The sequence below is a fragment of the Schistocerca americana genome, chromosome 2 (genome assembly GCF_021461395.2).
Source record: "Schistocerca americana isolate TAMUIC-IGC-003095 chromosome 2, iqSchAmer2.1, whole genome shotgun sequence".
NCBI classification, from domain to species: Eukaryota; Metazoa; Arthropoda; class Insecta; order Orthoptera; family Acrididae; genus Schistocerca; species Schistocerca americana.
In genome coordinates this window covers 925257458-925271961 of record NC_060120.1, presented here as the reverse complement: position 1 = coordinate 925271961, position 14504 = coordinate 925257458, and the positions used below count along the sequence as shown (strand labels likewise).

At 38.8% G+C, this 14504-nt stretch overlaps 1 protein-coding gene across 4 annotated transcripts in view; it reads left to right on the top strand.

The window, feature by feature from the left end:
- The window catches only part of LOC124595973 (zinc transporter 2-like), a 137224-nt gene that overhangs the window by 91826 nt on the left and 30894 nt on the right, over nucleotides 1-14504 (top strand). For all 4 annotated transcript variants that reach the window (XM_047134914.1, XM_047134912.1, XM_047134915.1 and 1 more), the window contains one exon: nucleotides 2976-3178. In XM_047134914.1, the coding sequence (XP_046990870.1) occupies nucleotides 2976-3178 (203 nt within the window). The remainder of the gene's footprint in view (nucleotides 1-2975; nucleotides 3179-14504) is intronic.

Sequence of the window (14504 nt, the reverse complement as noted above, 5' to 3'; positions counted from 1 at the left end):
GACTGCACCTCAAACTTGTAGGGTACGAGGAGCAGTGTAACACCGAGTCCTTCCTGGTCCCCATCCACCCTGTACAGGACGCCTAGATCTACCATTGACACGTCACTCGCGGCCAATTGGATGAGTAATGACAGATCCTATACTTTCTGCAGAGGAGACAGGATCCACGGCAGAGGATAGTACTTGAGGTACTCTGGTACAAGTATCACAGGTACACGACTCTCGGGAGCTCTTCCAACATACCAATTTACAGCAGCTGCCAATAGTTTGACAGTAGTCATGGCAATTTCCAGCTGTTTACGAACATCACCCAACTCATCCTGTGTTCAAAAACCGCATATACCGTGGGGCTGTATTTTGGCTGGTGCAGTGTATTACAAGGCAGGGAAAAAAATAACTTTAAATTAACCCCGCAGATTATCTTTTAATCTGTTGAGCTAAATGTTGCTAATTCCCTATAAGAATTGAAGCAAATACAGAAAACAAGATTTCTATTAAGGCAACACGAAAACTTGTGGTAAAAATTACTAATTTCCTAAAATGTTTTGATGTTAATTATAGTTGTTAGCAAACTCAAAAACAGAATTAATTTATGATAAATGCAGATAATACATGGGACTACTACTCCGTAAGGAAAGCTAGATGTAACGCAATTTGTTTGTTCAAAAATATGCAACAGTAACTAAATCACAAACATCGATTTGCTACAGATTGATCATAGATTATGCAAAGGACAATGGTAACTTCCAAATTGTCTCAAAAATGCATGTTTGTTTGCATCAACATACAATGAAATGCAGGGGTGGTGTATTATATGGTTGAACTGTGAACTGCAAACACTGATTTACATCATCTAGGAGCTTGCGTGGTAAGTGGAATGAGGTTAACACAATCAGAAAAGGATACGATGTGTTTGTGCAGGTTTGGGGAACTCGCACACAGTTGTGAACTGTTTCTGTGTTGTCTTGATTTACAAATTGTGTATTGTCTAGTAGACTGTTGAAGATGACACCACTGAAATGGACTAAACTGATACTAGGAGAACAAAATTTCTCAATGGCAGGCAGCTCGGAGTGAAATATACAAGTAAATGCCCATAATTGAGAAGTGTGTGTTACACAGAGAAAAGTGTAGGTTGTTGCAAAGTAGAATTACAAAATCACAGTACTTTCTGAACAGCTTATCTTATGGATTTTCCAACATTCGTGAAACAAAATATATTTGCAAATTTCAAGTCTACAAAAGCATTCTTAGAATTAAATTGCAAAAATGAAAGTACAATGCATGTAGTATTGTAATTTTTCATTAAATTAGTTAGCTCAAATGCTCTATAATTTTCACTAGGTTCTGACTATCTATGTCCAGATCCATATTGTTCAAAATAATCATCTATTGTTTTCTGAATCTTCTAGTTGTTGCAACTGACTATTCAATATGTGGTTAAAGTTCAGATCCAAACTGAATTCATCTTCATCTGTATTTCATAAAAATCTTCTTGTAAATGGAGGGTAGACCTGTTCAGCAGTATCATTACCACCATTACATCCGTCATCACCAGCATCTTACTCTTTCTGAAGAAGATCAAATTCACAAGCATCTGTTGAGACATCTGCCTACAGTGAGCTGTCAGCAGTGCCATAACCCTCAGATCCAATTATTACACGAAGCAAATCGAGAATATTACTTCTGTTGACCTAATGCCTCTGGACACACTTATTGCTGGCTAAAGGTAGGTCATTATTCCAGTCTCTCTCTCTCTCTCTCTCTCTCTCTCTCTCTCTCTCTCTCTCTCTCTCTCTCTCTCTCCCCCCCCCTCCCTCCCTCCCCTCCCCTCTCCTCCCCACCCTCCCTCCCTCCCTGCCCCCTCCCTCCCCCCTCCCCTCCCTTCTCCCCTTCCCCCTATCATCCTCTCTTCCCATTTCATTAAAAGATAGAAAAAGAAAGAAAGGAACAATGCAGTTGCTGACTAGAATGAAAGAGACTTATGTCAAGGCAGCATTTTTATTGGTGGTTTATCTGTGTCCATGTGAAACTTCAAAATTATGAATAATCCCCTCCATCCAGGGGCCGGCTACATGAAGTAGTTTTCACTGGCAGAAAGACAAGTTTCACATTTGTTAGCATGGCATTGCAATGTGTTGTAACATTATCCAAAAACAAGATCACTTTTCTATTATGCCTCCTTGTGTTTTAATTGTATGACAACAACCACTGAGTAACAAGATCACTTTTCTATTATGCCTCCTTGTGTTTTAATTATATGACAACAACCACTAAGAAATTGTTGCCCTTGTCAACCTGGTACCACAGTTTGAATACCAAACCATGTTCATTTTACCCAGTCTCAATGAAACGCTACATCTAGTAGTAGCCTTACCTATAACGGTGACAAATCTTTCAAAATTGCTTTTCATACTGATGCACAGTAAAAAGGTAAGTCTTTCATTCAAAATTTTCCTGCCATACTTTTACTGGGTAGACCTCTGGAGAAAAGAATAGTATCATCACAGTTAAATACATTTCTTTATCATAACTCGTGTAGATTTCAAGTATCTTTTCCTTTTTTCATCAGTTGAACTGGATTTTTCTGCACATTTGGAAAAAAAAAAAGTTGCAACTCCTGATCTTGAATTTATCAAGGCAGCCCGTGGATGCTTTAACTAAACTCGTGTTGCTCTAAATTTTTGTGATTTTGAATGCTTTTTGATGAATAGGGGATCCACTCACAGCTTTGTTGTTTTTGGGAAATGAATATTTAACAGAAAGATTTTCTTTTCCCATCAACAGTTCAATTTTGTCTCTTCGGCTTCTCAAGACTCCCTGATCTGTGTTTTATCCTCATGTGTATGCACACATGCAGAGCTAATAAAAATTGCACTTTAATGTGTTACTAAAATGGAATTCTTGTGCTTTACTTGTTCATGCTTCCCATACTTGGTGGAATAAGAAAACATTATCTTCTTTCTTTTTTGCAGGTACCAGAATAGTGCCACATATGGAAGTCTTCCACCCTCCCTCTCAAGGAATGGAGAAACCTTTTCACATCCACGACGAATTATTTACTGTGTTCACGGCAAGTCAAGTGGATGCTGTGTTGTCACCGAGGGTGAAGTCGTTGACAGACCTGGCGGCCTCTCCCCAGCCACCTCTCGTGAGAGACGTGATTCGATGACAATCAGTAAGAATCTGCAGAGTATAATCAAATTTTATAAGTCTTTACATCTTTAGGTTGGTAAAATAGGAAAGAAGCAATAATATTTACATTTATTAAGTCAAATAATATATGTGTTCCATGATGAAGACCACAGATTTTCAAAAAGAGAGCTGCATACATTACCAGAATATGCTCAAACAGTATTTGATACATCTTGGTTTTCTGCGTCCTAGGTTATCTTTCCCACAACATAGTAGACCTTTTAATTTCATTGTAGAGATCAATGAGCATTGGAAATCATGTCTTTGATGTATTCTCTCAGTTGTCCAGGAAACGGCGACAGTGAATGGAAAGTATGAAATTCTGGCTGCTCCTTCATTGGTGCCAGTTCCCTCTCTATGTGTGATACCAACTTTCATTGAAGGGCACGCTCAGCCTATGGTTCCGAGTATCTGTTCTTTTTGAAAACTTTCTTCCAGTGATTGAGTTCCTCCACAAGGCTTTCTTCGTACGAGGTATGTGAGAAAATTAATGAGACTGTCAACACTGTGAGTGATGTGGAGACACTCTGTTGTTCTACTTGTGTAGACTGGTTTCTTCATCCCTTTCAGATGCTTAGTCGAGTTTCAACATGCTCAGTCTGATTTCAACTCTGTACAGCCATCATGTGAATTTTGAGAGTGCCATCAGTGACATTGTGTTTTTGTATCAGGCGCACAATTTCTTCGTTGGCATAAATCTTTTTGGAAGGCTGAGAACACGTTACAGATGAACCTTACTCAGGGAGACATCCAACTTAAAAACTGACAAAAAGTTGAAAATGTGCGTGCTCTTGTGAGATCAGGCTGACGTTTAACAATAAGGATGATTGGTGACCTGTTAAAGTTAAACATTTTACTGTACATCAAATTTTGACCAAAGGTGAAAGGTTTGTGTCAGAATGGTGCTGAAAAACCTCACAACTAAGCAGGAGGACAATCAAAGAGATGTTTGGTTGATCTTCTTGAGAGGATTGCCAGTGACCACAAATGGCTCATTTGTGTGACCACAGTTGATAAAGCCTGGATTTTTGAATATGATTCTGAGACAGAGTGACAGTGTGTGGAGTGGCACACTGATACACCTCCTTGACCAGAAAAAGTGCCACAATGATACGTCTCCTTAACTGGAAAAAACTCAAATAATCAAACCAAAGAACAAAACCATGCTGATTTTTTTGACAGTAGACATATTGTTCATAAAGAATTTGTTTCTTCAGGACAAACTGTCAACCAAGTGTTTTACAAAGATGTCCTTGAAAGGCTCAGGAGAAAAGTTAGTCGACTGAGACCAGACATTGCAGACAAGCAGATGCTGCACCGTGACAAAGCCCCATGTCACACGGCCACCTCCGTCATGGAATTTTTGATGTTAAAAGGCATTCCTTTTGTTCCACAGCCCCCCTGTTCACCTGATCTCGGTCCTTGTGACTTTTTTCTTTTCCCGAATTTGAAGACGTCTTACAAGGGCATTGTTTTGGACTCTGAAGTACAAAGAATGTGGCTGACAGGTTAAAGACCCCAACAATTGAAGCCTTTCAGCATTGCTAGCAAGACTGGGAACAACTACTTTGCCTGTGTACAGATGCTAAAGGAAACTACTTCAAAGGGGACAATGTTATTGTTTGAAAGAAAAAACTTTGGTAGATAAAAAATCAGTCTTGTTACTTTATATGATGGAGGACGTGCACTATGGAACAGTGTTCTAAGCTCAGAACTTCCGTGATGGATGATGATTGCCTGTGGGATGCAGGTGGTGGTGGTGGGGGTGGTGGTGGTGGTGGTGGTGGTGGTGGTGGTGGTGGTGGTGGTTTATTCATTCCTAGACCACTTTTACAATGATTTGGTCATATTGTGATACTGAAGCTTACGAACAAAAATAGTCATTTATGTACTTACAATCCTAGTTCGACAAAGTTGGAACAGGTGGTCAGCTGTGGCCTTACAGTAGAAATCAAGCATTACTTTTGGTTTCCAAACTGGGCAATGGAGTGGCATTAATTGATCGGAGCTAACCCACACCTCGGGCTATGCTAAAGATCGGTCGTATCTCCACAACCCAAATATCCGGGTTGTAGGAGGGGGAGGGGTGGCACTATCACACTCTAGCCAAAAGTTCACATACTGTATCTCTGTATCTTTGTGCCATTTCACTAAATAATATCAAAAGCTTGCTCCAAGATAAAGCAGCAAATTTATTTACCGACATCACAATTCCTAACGCTTTATCACAACCAACTGTAGTAAAAAGTGTGTTTTGGAGAGAGATCATTAATGCTGTGTATGTTAGTCTCTCTTTTAAACTTTTGTTTGTGTTCAGTCCCAAGCATTTATGAGTTTAATGTGACAAGACAGTGTCACTTCTGTGACATGGCTGGTCTTGTTCTGTAATTTTTGGATCAATGTGTAAATACTGAATTGCAATCAAATCAGGCAGTGATGTAGAAAACAGTTTTGCAATTCATTGGTCCATATTCCCTGGCATGTTTACACAGTGGAACAAACTCACTTCAGGTATACATAAAAAAAGGTATGGAGAATGACATGTTTTTGATAACATCTTTAATGCACCATTGTCTTCAAACAGTAAATGTATGCAACATGGAAGCTATATTACAAAATAAATGAAATTCAAAAATTCATTAAGCGGGAATATGGCATTTCCTTTTAGTTTCCTGTAGCAAATTTTACCAATAACACCACATTTCCAAGAGAACTTTAATGTGCTGATGATTTGAAACAGCATATATTCGTAGGATGTAAGTTAAATTATGTTGTTGTTGTTGTTGTTGTGGTCTTCAGTCCTGAGACTGGGTTGATGCAGCTCTCCATGCTACTCTATCCTGTGCAAGCTTTTTCATCTCCCAGTACCTACTGCAACCTACATCCTTCTGAATCTGCTTAGTGTATTCATCTCTTGGTCTCCCTCTATGATTTTTACCCTCCACGCTGCCCTCCAATACTAAATTGGTGATCCCTTGATGCCTCAGAACATGTCCTACCAACCGATCCCTTCTTCTGGTCAAGTTGTGCCACAAAATTCTCTTCTCCCCAATACTATTCAATACTTCCTGATTAGTTATGTGATCTACCCATCTAATCTTCAGCATTCTTCTGTAGCACCACATTTCGAAAGCTTCTATTCTCTTCTTGTCCAAACTATTTATCGTCCATGTTTCACTTCCATACATGGCTACACTCCATACAAATACTTTCAGAAATGACTTCCTGACACTTAAATCTATACTCGATGTTAACAAATTTCTGTTCTTCAGAAACGTTTTCCTTGCTATTGCCAGTCTACATTTTATATCCTCTCTACTTCGACCATCATCAGTTATTTTGCTCCCCAAATAGCAAAACTCCTTTACTACTTTAAGTGTCTCATTTCCTAATCTAATTCCCTCAGCATCACCCGACTTAATTAGACTAGATTCCATTATCCTTGTTTTGCTTTTGTTGATGTTCATCTTATATCCTCCTTTCAAGACACTGTCCATTCCATTCAACTGCTCTTCCAAGTCCTTTGCTGTCTCTGACAGAATTACAATGTCATCGGCGAACCTCAAAGTTTTTATTTCTTCTCCATGGATTTTAATACCTACTCCGAATTTTTCTTTTGTTTCCTTTACTGCTTGCTCAATATACAGATTGAACAACATCGGGGAGAGTCTCCAACCCTGTCTTACTCCCTTCCCAACCACTGCTTCCCTTTCATGTCCCTCGACTCTTATAATTGCCATCTGGTTTCTGTACAAATTGTAAATAGCCTTTCGCTCCCTGTATTTTACCCCTGCCACCTTTAGAATTTGAAAGATAGTATTCCAGTCAACATTGTCAAAAGCTTTCTCTAAGTCTACAAATGCTAGAAACGTAGGTTTGCCTTTCCTTAATCTTTCTTCTAAGATAAGTCGTAAGGTCAGTATTGCCTCACGTGTTCCAGTGTTTCTACGGAATCCAAACTGATCTTCCCCGAGATTGGCTTCTACTAGTTTTTCCATTCGTCTGTAAAGAATTCGTGTTAGTATTTTGCAGCTGCGACTTATTAAACTGATAGTTCGGTAATTTTCACATCTGTCAACACCTGCTTTCTTTGGGATTGGAATTATTATATTCTTCTTGAAGTCTGAGGGTATTTCGCCTGTTTCATACATCTTGCTCACCAGATGGTAGAGTTTTGTCAGGACTGGCTCTCCCAAGGCCGTCAGTAGTTCCAATGGAATGTTGTCTACTCCGGGGGCCTTGTTTCGACTCAGGTCTTTCAGTGCTCTGTCAAACTCCTCACGCAGTATCATATCTCCCATTTCATCTTCATCTACATCCTCTTCCATCTCCATAATATTGTCCTCAAGTACATCGCCCTTGTATAGACCCTCTATATACTCCTTCCACCTTTCTGCTTTCCCTTCTTTGCTTAGAACTGGGTTTCCATCTGAGCTCTTGATATTCATACAAGTCGTTCTCTTATCTCCAAAGGTCTCTTTAATTTTCCTGTAGGCAGTATCTATCGTTCCCCTAGTGAGATAGGCCTCTACATCCTTACATTAGTCCTCTAGCCATCCCTGCTTAGCCATTTTGCACTTCCTGTCGATCTCATTTTTGAGACGTTTGTATTCCTTTTTGCCTGCTTCATTTACTGCATTTTTATATTTTCTCCTTTCATCAATTAAATTCAATATTTCTTCTGTTACCCAAGGATTTCTACTAGCCCTCGTCTTTTTACCTACTTGATCCTCTGCTGCCTTCGCTACCTTATCCCTCAAAGCTGCCCATTCTTCTTCTACTGTATTTCTTTCCCCCATTCCTGTCAATCGTTCCCAAACGTTCTCCCTGATGCTCTCTACAACCTCAGGTTCTGTCAGTTTATCCAGGTCCCATCTCCTCAAATTACCACCTGTTTGCAGTTTCTTCAGTTTGAATCTACATTTCATAACCAATAGATTGTGGTCAGAGTCGACATCTGCCCCTGGAAATGTCTTACAATTTAAAACCTGGTTCCTAAATCTCTGTCTTACCATTATATAATCTATCGGATACCTTTTAGTATCTCCAGGGTTCTTCCATGTATACAACCTTCTTTCATGATTCTTAAACCAAGTGTTAGCTATGATTATGTTGTGCTCTGTGCAAAATTCTACCAGGCGGCTTCCTCTTTCATTTCTTAGCCCCAATCCATATTCACCTACTGTGTTTCCTTCTCTCCCTTTTCCTACACTCGAATTCCAATCACCCATGACTATTAAATTTTCGTCTCCCTTCACAATCTGAATAATTTCTTTTATTTCATCATACATTTCTTCAATTTCTTCGTCATCTGCAAAGCTAGTTGGCATATAAACTTGTACTACTGTAGTAGGTGTGGGCTTCGTATCTATCTTGGCCACAATAATGCGTTCACTATGCTGTTTGTAGTAGCTTACCCACATTCCTGTTTTCCTATTCATTATTAAACCTACTCCTTCATTACCCCTATTTGATTTTGTGTTTATAACCCTGTAGTCACCTGACCAGAAGTCTTGTTCCTCCTGCCACCGAACTTCACTAATTCCCACTATATCTAACTTCAACCTATCCATTTCCCTTTTTAAATTTTCTAACCTACCTGCCCGATTAAGGGATCTGACATTCCACGCTCCGATCCGTAGAACGCCAGTTTTCTTTCTCCTGATAATGACATCCTCTTCAGCAGTCCCCGCCCGGAGATCCGAATGGGGTACTATTTTACCTCCGGAATATTTTACCCAAGAGGACGCCATCATCATTTAATCATACAGTAAAGCTGCATGCCCTCGGGAAAAATTATAACACCCACCAACAGGAAGAAATTAATTACATCTCCTAAGTTCTGCCTGTGAAGTAGGGCAGCTAGGCTAAAAGTACTGAGCCTTCTGGAAGCTCTTACGAGCTGCACTTTGTCAAGGGCATGCCCCCAAACATCTACTGCACACAGCTGTAAATGGTATTTCAAGGTGCAGCCATGTGACTAGCTATTAACTCTATTTTGTCGAAAGTCGACATGTTAAGAAACGTGGCTGTTGTATTTAAGGTTTATAATTTATATAAAAAACAGCTACCAGCCACATGTATGGTTTAAAAAGGTTTATTATCTTCAGACCATGACCGGTTTCAGATTTTTCTTTACAAATCCATCTTCAGATGGCAGGTTACAAGCATTCTTAGTTGGACCTAGTTTTGTTTATGTTATTCGTTTGCTGCACTGGGAAAGAAAAGAAATATTTTTGTTGTCATGTCGGTAATGGTATTTTTACGAAAGATTTACTTCTTTTACAAAATCTAATTGCTCATGAGATGGTTTTTATAAACATTAGTAAACTTGCAGGTTAGTGTACTTACGAGCTGTGTAGTTCTGCGTGACGAAATATTCGTGCGTTTATGTTTTCGAACGCAAGCTTAATACACTTTTCAATATGCACTATGTGAGTGCTATTCCAGTCAATGGACATAACTTTCAATGTTGAAAGTTACGTGCGTTTATGTTTTCGAACGCAAGCTTAATACACTTTTCAATATGCACTATGTGAGTGCTATTCCAGTCAATGGACGTAACTTTCAATGTTGAAAGTTACGTGCGTTTATGTTTTCGAACGCAAGCTTAATACACTTTTCAATATGCACTATGTGAGTGCTATTCCAGTCAATGGACGTAACTTTCAATGTTGAAAGTTACGTCCATTGACTGGAATAGCACTCACATAGTGCATATTGAAAAGTGTATTAAGCTTGCGTTCGAAAACATAAACGCACGAATATTTCGTCATGCAGAACTACACAGCTCGTAAGTACACTAACCTGCAAGTTTACTAATGTTTATAAAAACCATCTCATGAGCAATTAGATTTTGTAAAAGAAGTAAATCTTTCGTAAAAATACCATTACCGATATGACAACAAAAATATTTCTTTTCTTTCCCAGTGCAGCAAACGAATAACATAAACAAAACTAGGTCCAACTAAGAATGCTTGTAACCTCCCACCTGAAGATGGATTTGTAAAGAAAAATCCGAAACCGGTCATGGTCTGAAGATAATAAACCTTTTTAAACCATACATGTGGCTGGTAGCTGTTTTTTATATAAATTATAAACCTTAGCTATTAACTGTTTGAAAAACATCACTTGACATTAGATATCAACATTCCAAAAATGTAGACTAACATTATGTAAATTCATAATTTAAATTCTGTAATCCATGACTGAGAAATGTGTTTAAATGTATTTTTAACTGCAAGCTGCACATGTTAGGTACCGTGCTGGCATTTGTCTGAAGTAATTTACAGAAACCATGGAAAACTGAAATTAATACGGCTGCAGAAAGGCTGGAACTCCTCCTGAATACAAGGCCAGTCTATTTTTAATAGTGCAATCACATTTAGCTTATCCCTAATTTACAATACTGCAAGTTTTTAATAATGGAAAAGTAATAGTTCTACTCTATTCACTCATTCACTTTTCAGTATTGATTACTGACAAGGGAACCTCCCCATCGCACACCCCTCAGATTTAGTTATAAGTTGGCACAGTGGATAGGCCTTGAAAAACTGAACACAGATCGATCGAGAAAACAGGAAGAAGTTGTGTGGAACTATGAAAAAAATAAGCAAAATATACAAACTGAGTAGTCCATGCGCAGGGTAAGCAACATCAAGGATAATGTGAGCTCAGGAGCGCCGTGGTCCCGTGGTTAGCGTGACCTCCTGCGGAACGAGAGGTCATTGGTTCAAGTCTTCCCTCGAGCGAAAATTTTAATTTCTTTATTTTCGCAAAGTTATGATCTGTCCGTTTCGTTCATTGACGTCTCTGTTCACTGTAATAAGTTTAGTGTCTGTGTTTTGCGACCGCACCACAAAACCGTGCGATTAGTAGACGAAAGGATGGGCCTCTCCAATGGGAACCAAAAACATTTAATTGCAGGGTCATAGGTCAACCAATTCCTCCACAGGAAAACACGTCTGATATATTCTATATGACACTGGTGATGGCATGTGCTTCACATGACCGGAATATGTTGTCGACCCACCTAACTTGTACACTTGGCGAATGGGTAAAAAGATTCTTCTACCTTGCCCGATTTAGGTTTTCTTGTGGATGTGATAATCACTCCCAAAAAAGTGATGAAAACATAAGAGTTTGTCACATAAACTGCAACAAATGAATGCAACAGTTTCACAGTCGTACAGTTTTCCCTGTGCTCTGTCAAAACATTTGTTTTTAACGTTTTCAAATTTTTCTGTGTGTAGACTGTCAAATCCTGCATGTGTCCAAGCAAATCTGAACATGTCCTGGAATTTTGGAGAGCGAAGTTGATTATGTGTGAGTGCCTGAACTTTGATAATTGTCTGAAAACAAAAAATTGAACTTTTCACTCGGGGGTAGACTTGAACCAAGGACCTCTCGTTCCGCAGTTGCTAACGCTAACCACGGGACCACGGCGCTCCGGAGTTAACATTATCCTTGATGTTGCTTATCCTGCGCATGGACTACTAAGTTTGTATATTTTGCTTATTTTTTTTCATAGTTCCACACAACTTCTTCCTGTTTTCTCGATCGATCTGTGTTCAGTTTTTCAAGGCCTATCCACTGTGCCAACTTATAACTAAATCTGAGGGGGGTGCGATGGGGAGGTTCCCTTGTGAGGTGCCCCCCCCCCCCCCCCCCCCTTGCACCACCCACATCCCCGCACTCCCTGCACTTCCTGACTCCCTGCCCCTGGCACGCCACGCCACACCATGCCAACCCCCCCCCCCCCCCCCCCCCCCCCCCACACACACACACACACACACACACACACAATATTTCCATAATGTAACACAACACACTATCAGCTGATGTCAGTACCATGGTGACTGTATTTTGTGTGTCTGAATTTTTCACATGCTTTTTCTGAATAACTGAATAAGCCATCACATGTTGAGCTTGGAAAGAGGTTTGGATGTTCAGGAAATCACACACAAATAAATAAAAACATTATACTAAATAACAGTGGTGTGTGAAATAACGTGTGTTGTGGTTTATATATATATTATGCTTTTTACCAAACTCTTATTCTGTGGTGTGCAGGTAGTCCTTCACTGTATAAAACCTCTGGCTTAATAGGTTCTTCTAAACTGCCTTTTTAAATTAGTTTATTTTAGTAATCTCTTTAGTATTCTTCGGCAATTTATTGAAGAGTTTTTTATTCCATGATTGAAAATGCTGTTTTATGTTTGTTCTTTCTTGGTAAAAGCAGGTTCAGTTTAGATCTTGTTCCGTGGACAGAGCTGTTTGTGCAGTAATTGTCAAGGTTATTTTTCATGTGCATAACTGATTGGTAAATGAACTCACATGTTGCAGTGAAAATCCCCATTGTTCTGAACAGTTCTCTACAGTGAGACTGGTTACTACTTTTGGTTATTATTCTTATGTTAATTGTGGTGAACTTCCTTTCTCCCAGGGGTCCATTCACTCTTCTCTTAATGAAAGATCAAGAAAATGTTTATGTACCAAGTCTGTGTATAGGTGGCAAATCTAATAATTAAAAATGGTTTGTAAGCACACAGAGATCACCTCATAATGATAACAGATTACAACAAACCATAGTAACCACTTTTTAAGTTTTTGACTGTGGTGAAGATTAAATGACAGTTGTGTGCTTTCACTTCTTTCTGCTTGTTGAATAGCCCCTTAATATTTTGAGTTTCCAGTTATGTCTGTGATTCATGTTGAATAGTGACTAGTATCAAGTAATTTTTCACAAATTTAAATATGTTTTGGTTGGATTCCAATGTATATATCTGTGTTTGTATGGTAGTTTTTATTTATCGTGCTAATGCTGGTTTTTATTTTACTCTTTGGTTTCTTAAATGCCATGACGCTTTTATCTTATGTAATGAACACTTTTCTGTTGTCTTTTGGCCTTATTTCTTAAATTTGTCTCATTTTCTGCTGGACATTGCAAATTTCTGCCATGATTCTTTAACTTCTCATTATGGATTCTATAAATATGCATTCTTGTGGTTTCTCTTGGTAAAAAAGTGAAATTTTGTTGTTTATTATTGATAAAACTGAACATAAGTGAGGCTGATATTGTTAGAAGGATGAAATGGGTGTTTAAAGAATGCACTGTATGAGTGCAGAGAGTATTCATCATCATGCTTTCAAAGTACCATGATAGCCTTGATGGAGGGGATGCACATTGGAAAGCCTTGTAGATCAGAAAGAACATGAAATGTGGAAGACTGCAAATCTCAGGAGGTCAGTTTGTCTTTTGAAAGTGATGGTTATAAGTAGAATTGTTTGCTTGCCATTAAATTTGCAAGCCATGAATTTTTCTGTTACTGATATGTTTGCACGAAGTAGCATTGCTTATCCTCTATTTAATCTCTCTCTCTCTCTCTCCCCTCCCTCTCCCCCTCTACCAATCTCTCCTCCTCCCCCTCCCCCCCCCCTCTCTCTCTCTCTCTCTCTCTCTCTCTCTCTCTCTCTCTCTCTCTCTCTCTCTCTCTCTCTGTGTGTGTGTGTGTGTGTGTGTGTGTGTGTGTGTGTGTGTGTGTGTGAATTCTTACTCTTTGGTCAACTTTTAAAAAGTTGTAGTGAACCAACGATATTGTAATGCTCTTAACTCTCGACCCGTTGCACCTTTCTTATAACATGAGGCGTCATGTGGTCATGAGAGAGCCCAAAAGGATAATCAGCATCTTATTGCTGATATAACATATATTTTGGGTATTATTTTATAGAATTTATTTATGTAATATGACTGTAATGAAATAAAGAAGTAATTGTAAGTTCATTATTTATTTACACTGTGTAAACAGTGTCTCTTCGGATCGAGTCTATCATGATATTTATTTATTTATGAAAACCAAGCAGTTTCTTTAAATCCTACAATTATTTGTGTTTAACACAGACATAAAACTAATAAAAAATAGAAAGTAACATGAACTGATAAAAAATGTGTAAACTTTCACACATCTAAGTGGGCCTAGTTTTTTTTTTGGATACAGCCTGTACATACTGCTTTGGTATGAGCTGGGCATATATTACCCTTGCAAAAATGACAGATAGATTTGAATTTTCTATCTGCTCGTCTTGGAGAGTGAATGCAACGCTTTCTCGTTGGTACGAACTCATTATCATCAGGTGGTATACCCTGAACAGTAGGTATGAATCTTTCAACTCACGAGGCAAAGTTGTAATAGCTGCTCATAAATGCAGTTCTGGGTAATACAGCTCAAATGCCAATGTTTTCGAGATAACTTTGTTCCATTTGTATGCCTGGTTGACTGTGTCCAGTATTATGTGAGCATTTAATGCAC